General features: G+C 40.6%; 1 protein-coding gene across 3 annotated transcripts in view; it reads left to right on the top strand.

Moving 5' to 3' along the window:
- Positions 1 to 11,512, top strand: part of TASOR2 (transcription activation suppressor family member 2) — a 126,108-nt gene extending 114,596 nt beyond the window's left edge. For all 3 annotated transcript variants that reach the window (XM_073652471.1, XM_073652472.1, XM_073652470.1), the window contains 5 exons: positions 2,883 to 3,036; positions 4,000 to 4,105; positions 7,989 to 8,170; positions 8,859 to 8,973; positions 9,745 to 11,512. In XM_073652471.1, coding sequence (XP_073508572.1) covers positions 2,883 to 3,036; positions 4,000 to 4,105; positions 7,989 to 8,170; positions 8,859 to 8,973; positions 9,745 to 9,751 — 564 coding nt within the window. In that variant the 3' untranslated portion in view covers positions 9,752 to 11,512. The remainder of the gene's footprint in view (positions 1 to 2,882; positions 3,037 to 3,999; positions 4,106 to 7,988; positions 8,171 to 8,858; positions 8,974 to 9,744) is intronic.
- The last annotated feature ends 3,051 nt before the right edge of the window (positions 11,513 to 14,563 follow it).

Raw genomic sequence — 14,563 nt, 5'->3', positions numbered from 1 at the left:
CCCACATCCAGCCACTCGTATGTCACCCAGAGCCTGCCCCACAAGTAAATGTTCCCACATGCCCCTATTCATTGGCAAACTAATATAAGTGGCCTGCGTTCTGCTGGATTTCCCGGTGGAACAGGGAGCTGATTACAGCTCCTCTGCTCACAGCAATTGTATTCGCATCTGACAGACATGAATACGATAGAGTGCAGGGAGGGAACGACGGCCAGAGCGCAGGCAGAGAAAGGGGTGAGCGGTGTCAGTGGTGTCAATATGATGATACAAAATTTGTTTTTGCAATAAAAAACATTTTTTAATGTGTGACTGCAGCCAAACATAAACAGATATAATCTGAGTAGAGTAGGGTAAAGTACTGCAGTATGCAGGCGCCGGAGCTATTTGACCTTTCTCGGCGCCTGTGCACTATGGTACTTTCCTCTGTCCTGGTCAGGGCAGAGAAGTACCCCTGTGCAGGAGCGCAATGCCGGGGAGACTGTCCCAGGTAAGTAATAAAAGCTCTTTTTCTGGTCTTGCAGGTCGAGTTGGGGGCATATATACAGCATTATAGAATGCTGTATATCATGCCATAAAGGGAGTGGGCTTATCTCATATCGGTCAAACCTGGTGACAGGTTCGTGTTAAGCGTGCATAAAAGCGCGGTTGGCCACAGTTTTGTGCACCTCTGAAAAGAAAGAACCGCTGAACAGAGGCCAGACTGAGTCCAGAGTTTCTCTGCTGCCTCATTATAGTGAATGGATCCCTCGGGGGTTTCATATGAATCTTCGTCATTTGGAGATTTAGATGGGAACCTCAATGTAAGTGCTCAGCATAGAACACAGGATAAATTTGATCCAAAATGTTATGTAAAATGTTCCCAATAAAAGCTTCAACTCGGTTCACAAAAAAAAGCAAGTCCCCACTCAGGTCCGTCATCTGTCAATGGAAATATAGGGGACTTCCACATTACTGGTAGCAGAAAGGTTCATGAAAAGCGCTATGGCTCCTCGACCCCCCAAAAAATCCAGAGAATTCTGTGCTTCCATATCCAAATGCCCCTCTCTATTCTGAGCCCCAGTGTGCCTAAACCACATTTAGCATCCATTTCTGCATAGTTGAGAGCCAGTCTAATTTACGGAGTCCATGTCTCCAGAACCATGAGCTGGGCGTAACGTACTACAATGGCAGATTTGTAATTTTCCCTCAGCAATATTCACTACTGCTTGTTTCTGGAAAACACATGAAGTCAAAATCGTCACTATCCCTGTGGATAAATTCCCAGAGGGGTGTAATTTCCAAAATGGGGTCACTTGAGGGGGGATTCTGCTCTTCTGGCACTTAGGGGCTCTATATATGGAGTGTGCAAACTATTCTACGATAATTGTTGTCCAAGAGTCAAATAGCGCTCCTTCCCTCCTGTGTCTTGGCGTGTGGCTAAGCAGTACTCTACAGCCACATATGAAGGATTGCCACATTCAGCCGAAATTTGTGTGACATATTTTGTTGCCAGTTTTACTACTTTCCCCATGTGAAAATTTTAAATCTGGAGCTGAAAAAAAATTTTTATGGTAAAAACGTAATCATTTTTTCTTCACTGCCCAATGGTATAAAATTGTGGGACACACCCGTAGTGTCACTATAATCACTGCACCCTTAGATGAATTCATTGAGAGGTGTAGTTTGTAAAATGGGGTCATTTATTGGGTGGTTCTGCTGTTATGGCAGCTCAGGGGCTCTTCCTTTGGCACCCGCAAACCATATCATCGCACCCACAAACTATAACAGCCAAATCTGCACTACAATATGGTGCTTCTTCCCTTCTGAGATTTCACTGTGCACTGTGCCTGAAAACTAGTTCCCCATACAATTCTGTGAATCACATGAGGGTTAAAAGTGCTCACTACGCACCTAGATGAATTCCTGGAGAGGTGTAGTTTCCAAAATGAGGTTACTTGTGGAGGGTTTCCACTGTTTAGGCACATCAGTAGCTCTCCAATCGCGACATGGCATCCGTTATCGATTCCAGCCAATTTTGCGCTCCAAAAGTCAAATGGCACTCCTTCCCTTCCAACACATATGGGGAATCAGTGTACTCAGGAGAAATTGGACAACAAATTGTACTGTCCATTTTCTCCCGCTACCCTTGTGAAAAAGAAAAATTTGGGGCTAAATCAACATTTTTGAGGGAAAATAACATTTTAATTTTTCCTTCCACATTGCTTCAGTTCCTGTGGAGTACATGAAGGGTTAATAAACTTATCGAATGTGGGTTTGAACACTTTGAGGGGTGCAGTCTTTAAAATGATGTCACTTTTGGGTATTTCTGTCATATAGGCCCCTCAAAGTCACTTCAAATGGTATGTGGTCCCGACTCCCTACAAAAATTGGTTTTGTAAATGTTGTTGAAAAATTGCTGATTAACTTTTAACCCTTCTAACGTCCTAACAGAAAAAAAAAATGTTTAAAAATAATGCTTAAATAATGTAGACACGTGGTAAATGGTTTTTATTAACTATTTTGTGAGCTATAACTATCTGCTTTAAGGGCATGAAAATTTAAGGTTGGGAAATTGCAAAATTTTCACTTTTTTTGCCAAAATTATGATATTTTTACAAATAAATGCAAAAAAATATCGACCTAAATTTACCACTAACATGAAATACAATGTGTTGTGAAAAAAACACTCTCAGAATCACTGAGATCTGTTGAAGCGTTTCAGAGTTATTACTATATAAAGTGACACTGGTCAGAATTGTAAAATTTGGCCTGGTCAGGAATGTGAAAACAGGCTGGGTGGTGAAGGGGTTAAATCAAACAGCAGAGACCTGAAAGGCGACAAGATACAAAGCCATGTATTTTTGTGTAGTGTGGAATTGTAATCACATTGTCTACATCTGCAGATTCCATATTTAATGCAACTGAAGCTCCTGCATAATGTTACCTTTGCTGGTGTGGACACCCCAGAGGATTTGGCAGAGTCAGCGTATGAAGAACTCTTTCAAGCTGGTGGTTTTGTGGTTTCGGATAAAAGTGTATTGGAAAGCATAACATTGGGTTAGTGTTTATGTACCAATTTATAGTTTATATGTTTGTCCTTTACAACTATGGGTCATAGGGAATCTGTCAGTAGAATCAACTCTACTAAACAGTTTACCTGGGCATGTAAGGTATAGAAAGTTGGAAGAAAATGATAATTTGTTATCTGTGATTCGATGTCGTATTCCAGAGAAATACATGTTTTCTTATATGCAAATGAGCTGTTAAGATCTATGGAACAGACAGAGATTTCCCTGAGAATCTGCTTTCAGAGCTTATTTTAAATGGAAGGGGACGTTACCTGTGTGAGACATGTAATGACTGACACTTTGCTCTCATTATCACACTCAGTTCTGCAGTGAAATCAGAGCAGTGAAAACACAGTACAGCAGAAGTGAAGTTTCTCATTATAAAAGCATTTGCAGCTGGAGTTCTTCAGCCTCAAATCTCACAGGCAGCCAGTATGGGAAAGGCCAGTACAGCAGTGCTGACAGCAATGTGAGAACACCACTGCAAATGTACTTGTGTTAGTAATGAGACACATCAGTAAACTGCCGTACTATGTTGGTTATAATCAGGCACGGCTCTGCAGCAGATCTGCCAACACTGTGAAAGGACAATCACTGCTGCTGTAAATGTTTGATGAGGTAAACCTCACTTCTGCTGTACTATTAGCTCTGATTTCACTCCAGAGCTGTGTGTGATTATGAGAGCAACATGTCAGTCAATACATGTCTCTCACAGATAACACCCCCTTTTATTTAATATAAACTCTGGAAGCAGATTCTCAGGAAGATCTATGTCTGTCCCATAGGTGTTAAAAAATTACAGTTTTCAAGGTATCATTTTACCCCACTTTCTGTGACTTGCATGTCTATATAGACTGCTTAGGATGGTTGATCCTACTTACTGATTCCCTGTAAACTGTTTTAATTGCCAGCCCATTGCATTAACTGCAACCTTTCTTGAAACGCCCTTTAGGAAAGCTGAAGGAAGTTATTGCCATTTTAGAGAAGATGAGCAGAACATCTCCTTGGAAGTGGCTGATTCATTACAGAGAAAATCGGAAGCTTAAAGAAGATAAAAGGTTTTATTTGCATCTGTAACATTATAGCACTAGGAATATGCCATCATTGTGTAGAATAACACATTAGACTAGTAACTGCTCACCTGTAAGTTACACATTTAGTACTATTCTTCAAATGTGAATAGCAATGTGTTTGTATTACTAGGCTGCCTGCTCGTGACTGGTTGCTGCTAGTGAAGAGCGCAAATGCTCGTTACTCGAGTTTGCCTAGGGCGCTCGGGTATGCACCGAGTATCGCGGGTGTTTGAGTCCTCGCGGACGCATTTTTTGCAGCTGTTAGACAGTCACAAAATATGTGGGGATTTCATGACATACACAGGCGGTGGGGACTCGAAAAGGTCACCTGAGCACCCTAGGCAAACTCGAGTAACGAGCACTTGCACTCCTCACTAGTTGCTACATGTCGTCACACAACCAGCATCACATAGTTGAGGCTGCTTAGCAAAGGATTCTTGGACTGGCCATACAGACATAAAGGTTAAAGGGACTCTGTCAGCACAGAATGACTGTTCAAACCAAGTACAGGCGCTTGGTGCTCCATGGCAGGGCTAATCATTTACCTTCCCATTTGCTTGTTTTCCATCAATCTCCACCCTTCTATGGGTCTATGAAGCCAGAGCTGTCAATCAAAGAAGGGATAGGGAGGTGGGTGGAGATTGAGGGAAAACAAGCAGGTGGAAAGGTGTATATAAATGATTGGCCCCTCATTAATGCACCGAATGCCTGTACTTTGTTTGAACAGTCATACTGTGCTGACAGTCCCTTTTAAAGCTGTTCACTGTTTTAGACTATCCCTTCTTGTTAAAGGGAACTTGACATGTGGTAATATGCTGTTTGTCTCTATAAGGAGAGACCTGTGAGTCACTGGCAGCAGTTTGGGACTAGTCTCCCATGTGTCTGTCCCCGGCAGCTTCTAAAGTGTTTTCATCTAAACGCTATTGTTTGAGTCAAACATGCATGACTGAACTCTTAGGCTATGTGCCCACGATGCTGAAATGCTCCGGATTTTTCCTGAGCGTTTCTGCATCTCCCTGGCAGAAAAAAACGCATGCGGATTGTACATGTGTTTTTTCTGCCAGGTAGAAGCGTTTGTGAAGAGTTTTTAGCATGCGATTACGCATGTGGTTTGTCAAGCGCTTTTCCAAGCGATTTTAGCATCACTTGGAAAAGTGCTTGACAACTTGGTCACACTAATATAAATCCATGCAACCAACAAGGATTTATATAGTGTGACCAAGTTACTATGCTGCAAATGCAGCATCAATAGTAAAAAAAAAAAAAGGTGAATAATAAAAAAAGCACATTATACTCACCTTCCGATGGCCCCCGGTCTCCTGTACGGTGCGTCTGGTGTCTTCGGCGGCTCGCGGTGGCGTAAAAGGACCTTCCATGACGTCATTTAGTCATGTGACCGGACAGGTCACGCGACTGCTGACGTCAGCGGTCGCGTGACCTGTGACATGACTAAATGACGTCATGGAAGGTCCTTTTACCACCGCGAGCAGCCGAAGACACTGGAGAAGGAGACCGGGTGCCATCAGAAGGTGAGTATAAGTTTATTTTTTATTTTAATTCTTTTTTAACTACAGGTACTATGGTACCCGGGTCTGGAGGAGTGTCTCCTCTTCTCCAGACCCGGGTACCATCCACGCATTGAACCGCATAATATCCGCATGACTACATGTGCACATTATGCGATTCAATGCAAGTCAATGGCGGCTCAAATGCAGCGATTCTGCAAAATTAATGGTAGTGCTGTGGATTTCTCCGCAATGATAATCCGCAGCGGAGATTTCCGCAGCATGTGCACAGCACATGCGGATTATCATTGGGGAACATTGCAGACCTTCTACCAAGCGTTTTTTAAGCATTTCCGCTGCGGAATTGCCGTTGCGGAAACTCTTAGGCTATGTGCCCACAATGCAGAAATGCTGCATATTTTTTCCGCTTCTCCCTGGCAGGAAAAACGCATGCGGATTTTACATGCGTTTTTCCGGCCAGGTAGAAGCGTTTGTCAAGCGTTCTTCACATGCATTTCTGCATGCGGGTAATCAAGCGCTTTTCCAAGCGATTTTAACATCACTTAGAAAAGTGCTTGACAACTTGGTCACACTATATAAATCCATGCAACCGGCATGGATTTATATAGTGTGACCAAGTAATAGTTAAAAAAAAAAAAAAAAATAAGAATGGTGAAAAATAAAGATTATACTTACCTTCAGATGGCCCCCGGCCTCCCCAGTGTCTCGCGGTGGTGTATAGGACCTGCGATGACGTCATTCAGTCATGTGACAGGTCACGCGACTGCGGACGTCAGCTGTTGCGTGACCTGTCACATGACTCAATGACGTCATGTCAGGTCCTCACACCACCGCGAGCCGCCCAACACACCGCACGCATCGCTGAGGAGGCCAGGGCCATCGGAAGGTAAGTATAATCTTTATTTTTTATTTTAAATTCTTTTTTTTACAGGTACCATGTTACCCGGGTCTAGATGAGAGTCTCCTCTTCTCCAGACCTGGGTACCATCCGCACATTGAATCTCTTCATAGCCGCGTGTGCACATGTAGTCATGCGGATATCAAGCATTTCAATGCAAGTCAATGGCAGCAATTACGCTGCGTGTCCGCAAAATAATTGGTAATGCTGCGTATTTTTCCGCAATGATAATCCGCAGCGGAAATTTCCGCAGCATCTGCACAGCACATGCGGATTATCATTGGGGACCATGGGGCACCTATTACCAAGCGTTTTTTTAAGCGTTTTCGCTGCGGAAATTCCGTGGCAAAAACGCTTGAAAAACGCATAGTGGGCACGCAGCCTTAAAGCATCGTGGACACACAGCCTTACAGCCAGTGTCTGATCCATGCTGCAGTGGATCAGGCAGCATGCATCATTTGTCAGGTTGCCTTTAAAAAAAAAAAAAAAAAAAAATCCCATTTGGATAGATCACAAAGTGTGTCCCCCTGCTGGAACACCTAGGTGAACAGCTGTAATCTGTGAAGAAAACTACTATCAAGTGCTGAGTTTCCCTGCAGCGCCACAACTGGGAAAATTAGGCATTTACACAGTTTGATGTAGGACAGGACTAGTGATCTACAGCAACAGACATTCTGACTAAGTGATGATAATCCCAAACAGAAGACCCCGCTTTTTGAACTCCAAATTCCATATTAGGGCGAATGAAAATGGGTTATAATTTTATCACTGTAAAATCTTTCTTTTGAGACCAGAAAGCTGTTTCCCTATTGTCTGAGAAAAGTGTCAGGAATAAAAACCTGTATTTGTCACAATACGTATCTGTTTGTGTATACCCTGTTGCCCACAAGCTGTAAACATTGGCTGATGACAGTACCGAGCAGCCAAAGCGTGCGCCATCTCCATTATCAGAACAACTTCAACAAGGTAGAGCAGTCTGAAGAACAGGGAACTTGATCTCCATCACATAGCTTTTAGCTGTCTGAGGCCTTTATCTTATTAATGTCAGATTAGTCCGTGTTCAGACTACATCTGTGTCCACTTTCTTTACGTCTGGGGTGTCTGTGTGAATCCCTGAAAACCGGTTTTGCCTTTGATAATGCTGTTCATTTTAATTAGGCAAACACTGTTCAAAAAAATTTTAATTTGGACTTTTTTTCTGACTGTGTCTTTCTTTTTTGCCGGACACAATAATACCCCAGACTATGGAAAAAAAAAAGAGATTCAGACACGCCCGACAGTCAGGGCACAGATTTGGTCTTAACCACCCTTACCCTCACTTGAATAGCAAGTGCTTTAGCTGAACCTTCACTTCTCCCTCACATGGTTAGAGTTAGGTCTGCACCTATATAGTCATTGTCTACATTGATTATTATTGGCTGATGATGTTTTCCTCTTTATCTAGGACTGAAGATCTGTCTCAAGCAAAGATGGCTCTGCTGAAATCTTACCAACAGTGTAACATTATTGAAATCCTGCCTTATCACCAATGTGACTCCAGATCTAAGGAACCATCAGATGACCTTGCATGTCTCCAGAACCTCCAGTATCAGCATAGCCATTCTAGACTTGCTGTCTATTTGACAGGTATTATTACTGAGCTTTCTAAATGCCCCTGCACATCTCTGCATATCGTGTAAGGATCATTTAATCATTGAAAGGTTTTATGCTTTTAACATACAAAGTAATTTTTTCTAGACATTCCATAGAAATCTGGTAGGCATTACAGCTTAATAGTACTGGGAAGAAGTTCCTCACTGGTTAGCAATGAGACTGACAAGGGCAGTGCCTGTATGGAGTTTGTTCTGTGTTTGAGTGGGTTTCCTCTAGATAATCCAGTTTCTACCCACACACAAAAACCTCTTGTAAAATTGAAGCAGATATGGAAATTACATGAGAAAAAAAAATAAGGCTTATTGGCCACACCTTGATGCAAATATTTAATACAAGAATTAGTAGTATCAAATAGTATTAAGGTGCTTATGATGAAAAGGTAATGGAGGAACCACAACAATTGTAAAGATGGCAAAAAATCTCTTAGAAAATTTGACATTATTAATTGAATTATCATTGACCTCAAAATGTCCAGCGAAAAGTGCATGGAGATTAGATTTTTTCTATAATAGAGATTGCTCCTTAAGTGTTTACAGTAATGGGAATGTGAGGGAGATGGATTATGAATACTGAATAAGTAGTAAAACTGTATTTTATTTTTTTTAAATGCCACGTATGTATTTTTATAACACACAGGAATATAAATTGTGTTTCCATACAGGCACCACCTCTACGCTTAGTGCCGAGTGTGAGCAGAATGGAATCCTTGTGTATGATGTGGACACTTTCCTAAGAACAATTCAGAAAGTAGATTCACAGCTTCAGACTTCAAATCGGTGAGGAAGCTTTGTATATATGTATACATTTGGTTGGGAAAGGTTGATGATGCATACACAAAGATGTGACTGGTCTGGTCACAGGCTCCTCCACCGGCAGCTATTGTATGGACAGAAGTGATGGTCAGTTTATGAAAGAAGCTTGCAATAACCAGAGAAAGTGACCCACATCTTTAAGGTTTCTGCTGCCAGAAATGACAATAGTTCTATCCATGGTACCCAGTAGATCTGTTCTGCCAAATTAATATTTTTTTCATTGGTTGTAACACATACAAATGTTGCTGAAAGGCTTCTTTTCCTATTAATGATGGATACAATTTACCTGATGGAAATAATTTCCATGTGTGTCTGTCCTTCAATCGCCCGAGTCAGAATATTGAGCGATTTTGAAATCCTGGTTGCATTGGGATCTACTCTTTTTAAGCAGATACTTGCTTAAAGGAACAAAAAACTTGAGATGAATGAAACTGACTGTGTGCAGAAAATCCTGCAGGATCCTCCTGATCACTTCTCTTTTTATAGGTAGATGGCTGGGGTTTACATTCTTAGTAACCTATTTCAGATAGCTGTGGTAGGGCTTCTGCTGCAATCAGTTATCTCACTGCCAGACACTGAGGACGAGGAGGGTGAATGGATGATCTTCTCATTCACATATATAGATTTCTTTCTACTTTTCTAAGTTTGGATTACTGTAAAAGTTGTATAAAGGGAACGAGTTAGTTTCTATACTTCATCTCTAACATTTTAATTGTCTTTTTTTTTACTTTTTAGGTCTTGATGCATGAGAAAATAAATTTGGATCGGACTTGAGATTTATTATGCTTTGTGTATATAAGCAAAACCAACATGCTTGTTGGTTCTGGTCATAGGAGTGTGGTAGATGCATGCACTCTTGTTTTTGTTGTACTCACAAATTCTTCACAACTCATACTGATGTGCAGAAACTATAAAGGTGTACAGGGATATCATATCTGTATAGTACACAACATTGCTGAACACTACCATAGGAAGCCAGATCTTTTTATTGTTTTTCTTTTTTTGTTTTCCCAATTTTTAATTATTTTCAAAATAAGTAAATTATTCTCATTTTTAGCTCTTATAGTATAACAATCATTATGTTTTGCAAAATATTTATAAACCAAAATATTGATGTATTTCTCATTTTAATTACCTTTTATATTCTGTCCTTGTAAGCTCTGTAAATTATTGTATGCACAACATTAACCTATTGCAAACCGCTTCCAGACAAGGTAACCATGTAATATAATGTATGTTACAAATCAGTACTTGTACATTGATCTCTATTAATGAAATATTTAGTTTTATTTTTCCTATTTTTCAAAGGTGTCCGCTTGACCGTGGGGATGTAGTAGATTTTGTATATATTTAAAGGTATATAGTCCTGGAGCTCTTTCCTTGATACTGTCTTTTTTTCTATGGAAAATGTACAGGAAATATAACAGTTCACCTTGTTGAGCTGTTTGAAAGAGTCTTTGTAACAATTTTTTAAATAGTGTGCTCTGTTTTATGTTAGTATTAAAGGCATATTCATCCTTATAATTTTGTTTTTTACCAAAAGTGCTTTTAACGGGTTTCAAGTCTGATTTTTAGATATATGTTTAGGTGATAATACAGATTGTCCTGTATTGTCCATTCAAGGTTTAATTTACATTTTAATAAAAATATTTGCTGCAAATCTGCTATGCGGGACATTCCTTACTGTGTCATTCACGTGAGTGGGAAGGGGTGCTACTTATAACCATTCCACAATTAGCTGTTACTGCTGTCCAGACCAATAAAACTGGAAGGCGAGATCTCTAATTCAGAGAAATTGGTCACCAGCAAAGCCGTGTCAGGGAGGCACTTTCTTTTGCATCTGTTTGCCCTAATGAAACATATGGTTTAAAGCAACTTTTTATTTAAATGAAGGTATCATCAAACAGTGCGTAGTATTATCAGTTACGTGCTAGTCCTACAGTGACTGCAATTAGGTAAGTAAAACCACCCAAAATCACCCTATGTTGCCAGTAAAGTGACATTAACACTTGGACAAGCCCTGTTTAATCATCTTAGGAACCCAATTAAGATAGAACCACTTGATACTCTCCTCCTGCAAGGGCACCATGCCAATGATGTCTGCGCAGCTGTTCTCAGGAGAGTGATGTGTCTTGTCGTGCCAGCTGCAACCAATGCGGCCACTCATGAGTCATAGGTGAATATCCACTGTTTTTATTTTAATTTGGGTCTTGAATTGATGAAACTACAGTTTACCATCCATGGATAATAACTTTTTAAGGCCACAAAATATAATTGAGTAGAGATGTTTCAGAATTGTTATGGAAAATATAACAATTGACCAGACATTTCAGGAGAGATAACAGACCCTCTATCAACCAAGTGACCCACAGGTGACATCATTCTAATTTTACACATGTTATTTTCTTTTCTTTTCTTCTCCATCTGGCCCAGACCACACTAACCAGACAAAAGACAAATTAATTCTGAGCCCAGACCAGATCCCTAAGATCCATTCAAAAATTCAGTCTATAAAATGTCCTAAATTTACAAGTCTGTTTTTGTAATACACGTCCTATTCACATTTTAAAGAGAATCTGTCAGTAGGATTTAGCAATTTAAAGTAAAACCATGGCCATAATGGCTCTGTGATGCTGATTAATCTGATATCTGCTGTTTAGGAATCCAATCTGTGGTTGTTGAATAATCATCCTCTTAAATTTTCATCTAATGACATTATCTGTGCATTGGGACGGACCTAGGGGGTAGGGTCGTCTTCTTCTCCGCCCCTCCACCAACCTCCTCTGCCTCCTTTTTAAAATTCCACCCTACTGCCATGATTGAGGTGGGCGGCACGTGTACAGTATGATTCTAAGGCCAGTCTTCAATAACATGCTGTCAGAGGCAGCGCATGCACAGATCGAGATTTCGACTTGATGAAGAAGTCATTAAGCTGAAATCTCGATCTGTGAATGTGCTGCCACGAGCACCATTTTCTTTAAGACCAGCCGTAGACATGTAAAAGAAACAGAGGCGACTAGTGGAAGAGACGGAGAAGCAGGAGACCCTACTCTCTAGGCCCACCCCGATGCTCAGAAGACACCATTAGATGAAAACTTTAGAGGATGATTATTCAACAACCACAGATTGGATTCCTAAACAGCACGTATCGGATTAATCAGTATCACAGTGCCATTATGGCCATGGATTTACTTTGTAGTGCTAAATCCTGCTCTCTTTAAGGATTGCACATGGTTCTTGTCATATCTGTTTTTTTTGTGTTTTTTTTGCAGGCCGAAGTTGTGCAAAAAGAAGGAAAGAATTGTGCAGTGTTAGGGAAGCGCTAGAACAGCTAGACAGGGAATTAAGGTTATAAAACACAAACCTTTTATTGTTTAATACTTTCTCTAACGCAACGACGCGTTTCGATAGAAGCTATCTTGTGCAAAAAGTCATAGAACAAGATTTGTCCGATTTTGCACACCAGACTCGCATTTCAGTGAATAGGTCTGTAATTTAAATAGATCACATCCAGACTAGACAGCTAAACATTTTTATTGAAGGGCCATATGAATCTGGAGGTCCACTGAGGAGCAGTAATAAAATAGTGGGTATTGCTGGAGCCTATAACCACCCTTGTGTCCCTTTCCCATGGCCAATATTATTCTATACATTTTCTTTGCTTTCTAACAGGTACAATATGTTATGGACATGTTTACATCTCTATTTTTTGTGAATGCTCGATCTGCAAATCAAAACTTAGGTCTGATTTTCACCCTATTTGTAGATAATGATCACTTATTGAAGTCAATAAGTCTGTTAAAGACAGAATCAACCATGTTGCTTGTACTTCCTGTTTCTAGGCTTTTAGCTTTTTACTTTGCGTATGAGAAAAATACTCCACACTGAAGAGAAAAACTGACACACCAACCAAAATCGGATGAAAATTAGAAAAAAAAATCACTGATTAAAGCCTGACATGTGAACAGGGACTTAGGCCTTAATCAGATGTCAAGTGACTTTTTGTGTATGCAAAAAAAAGTCTGATTTTGGTCAATTTTTACCATCAGTGTTTCATCAGTTTTTCTCATATGTAAAATAAATACATAAATTGAAAAGCTTATTCTATGATAAGTGTTTAAAACAGACAGCACACGGATGACAATGCATGCTGTCAGTGATTTCACAGATCCGTAGACTTGATTGGAGAATTTTGAGCCACGACTAGGATAAAAAAAAAGCAGACCACACGCGGTCTTCAAAAAAAATGGAACATTTGAACTACCACACAGATTATATTGGGTATGTGTTCTATCCGTGAAAAATATGGATAGGGCACAAACATGAAAAATGGATGTCTGAATGAGGCCTAAAACATAGGTTTACTCACTGATAAGGGAGCTAGAAAAATCTATTTCAGATTTCTATTCCATTTCAGAGTCCATGGCAGAAATTTCCAGTTAAAGAAAACCTGTCGACTTGGAAAATGCCATTTACCTGCAGTATTTAATTGGAGGAAATGGGGTCAATCTGCAGGTTAATAGTGTTTACAATGCTGTCCGAACCCCTGACTGAAAGTGCAGCTACAGGAAGAAAATTAACTTATTTCCTCCCAGGAGCCGGATTTCATTCATGTGGCGTGCACAAAGCAGCTACAATCACCACTTCATCCAGAGGCTCCCAGGAGGAATAAAGTTCATCTTCTCCCAGGCAGCATTGGAACGCTATTAACCTGCAGATTTACCCTATATCTGCAGGTAAATAGCGTTTTCTGAGGTTACAGGTTCTCCTTAACCCTTGGATTTCTACAGCAGAGCTACAGCTTCATGCGTTGAGGAATCTCATTCAATGTAGCTAATGCATTTGGAATCTACAAATTATTTCACACAATCCGCTTCAAAAAGTCACTTGACCGATTTTTTTTCCTGCGACACGGCAAGATTTGGCATGCTTCAAATTTCAAACTCCATACTGGTTGCCAATTTTTTGCATGAAAAATTGATAATCTTACCGTTTGGCCAGTGTTATATGTGTGTGTGTGTGTGTGTGTGTGTGTGTGTGTGTGTGTGTGTGTGTATGTGTGTTTATATTATATAATCTCCAACGAATGCACATTTCTTATTGAAATTTAGAATCCTGAGTACACAGAATGATTCCAGAACCACAGGTCATTCAGCTGTATGAGGTGCCGAACTTGATGTGTCTGGAGACCTGGAGCTTCATCACTCTACAATCTGTAAGGGAGGAAGGGGATAACGCCTAGCCAGCTAGCCAGATCAGCCATACCGCCTAGCTAGCCAGATCAGCCATACCGCCTAGCCAGCCAGATCAGCCATACTGCCTAGCCAGCCAGATCAAACTAACCGTAGCTATCAATGGGGTGACAGATGTTGCAGCCAGATCTCCCTCGCTTCTGGTACTATCCGCCTTCACCTATGTGTATGGCCTGGAGAGGTCGCATTATGCTTCTCCATATGGTGCTCACACAGGGCCCTTGCTTTGACCTTCTCCATTACTGTCTTGTTTTCTGCTGATGTAATGTGTAACTTGTGTGACTTTGTGATGTCACTGCTAT

The sequence above is a fragment of the Phyllobates terribilis genome, unplaced genomic scaffold, assembly GCF_046119375.1.
Source record: "Phyllobates terribilis strain yellow unplaced genomic scaffold, ASM4611937v1 Scaffold_11__3_contigs__length_659146591, whole genome shotgun sequence".
NCBI classification, from domain to species: domain Eukaryota; kingdom Metazoa; phylum Chordata; class Amphibia; order Anura; family Dendrobatidae; genus Phyllobates; species Phyllobates terribilis.
Note: the sequence above shows the minus strand (reverse complement) of the source record. Positions and strands in the feature narration are given on the sequence as shown.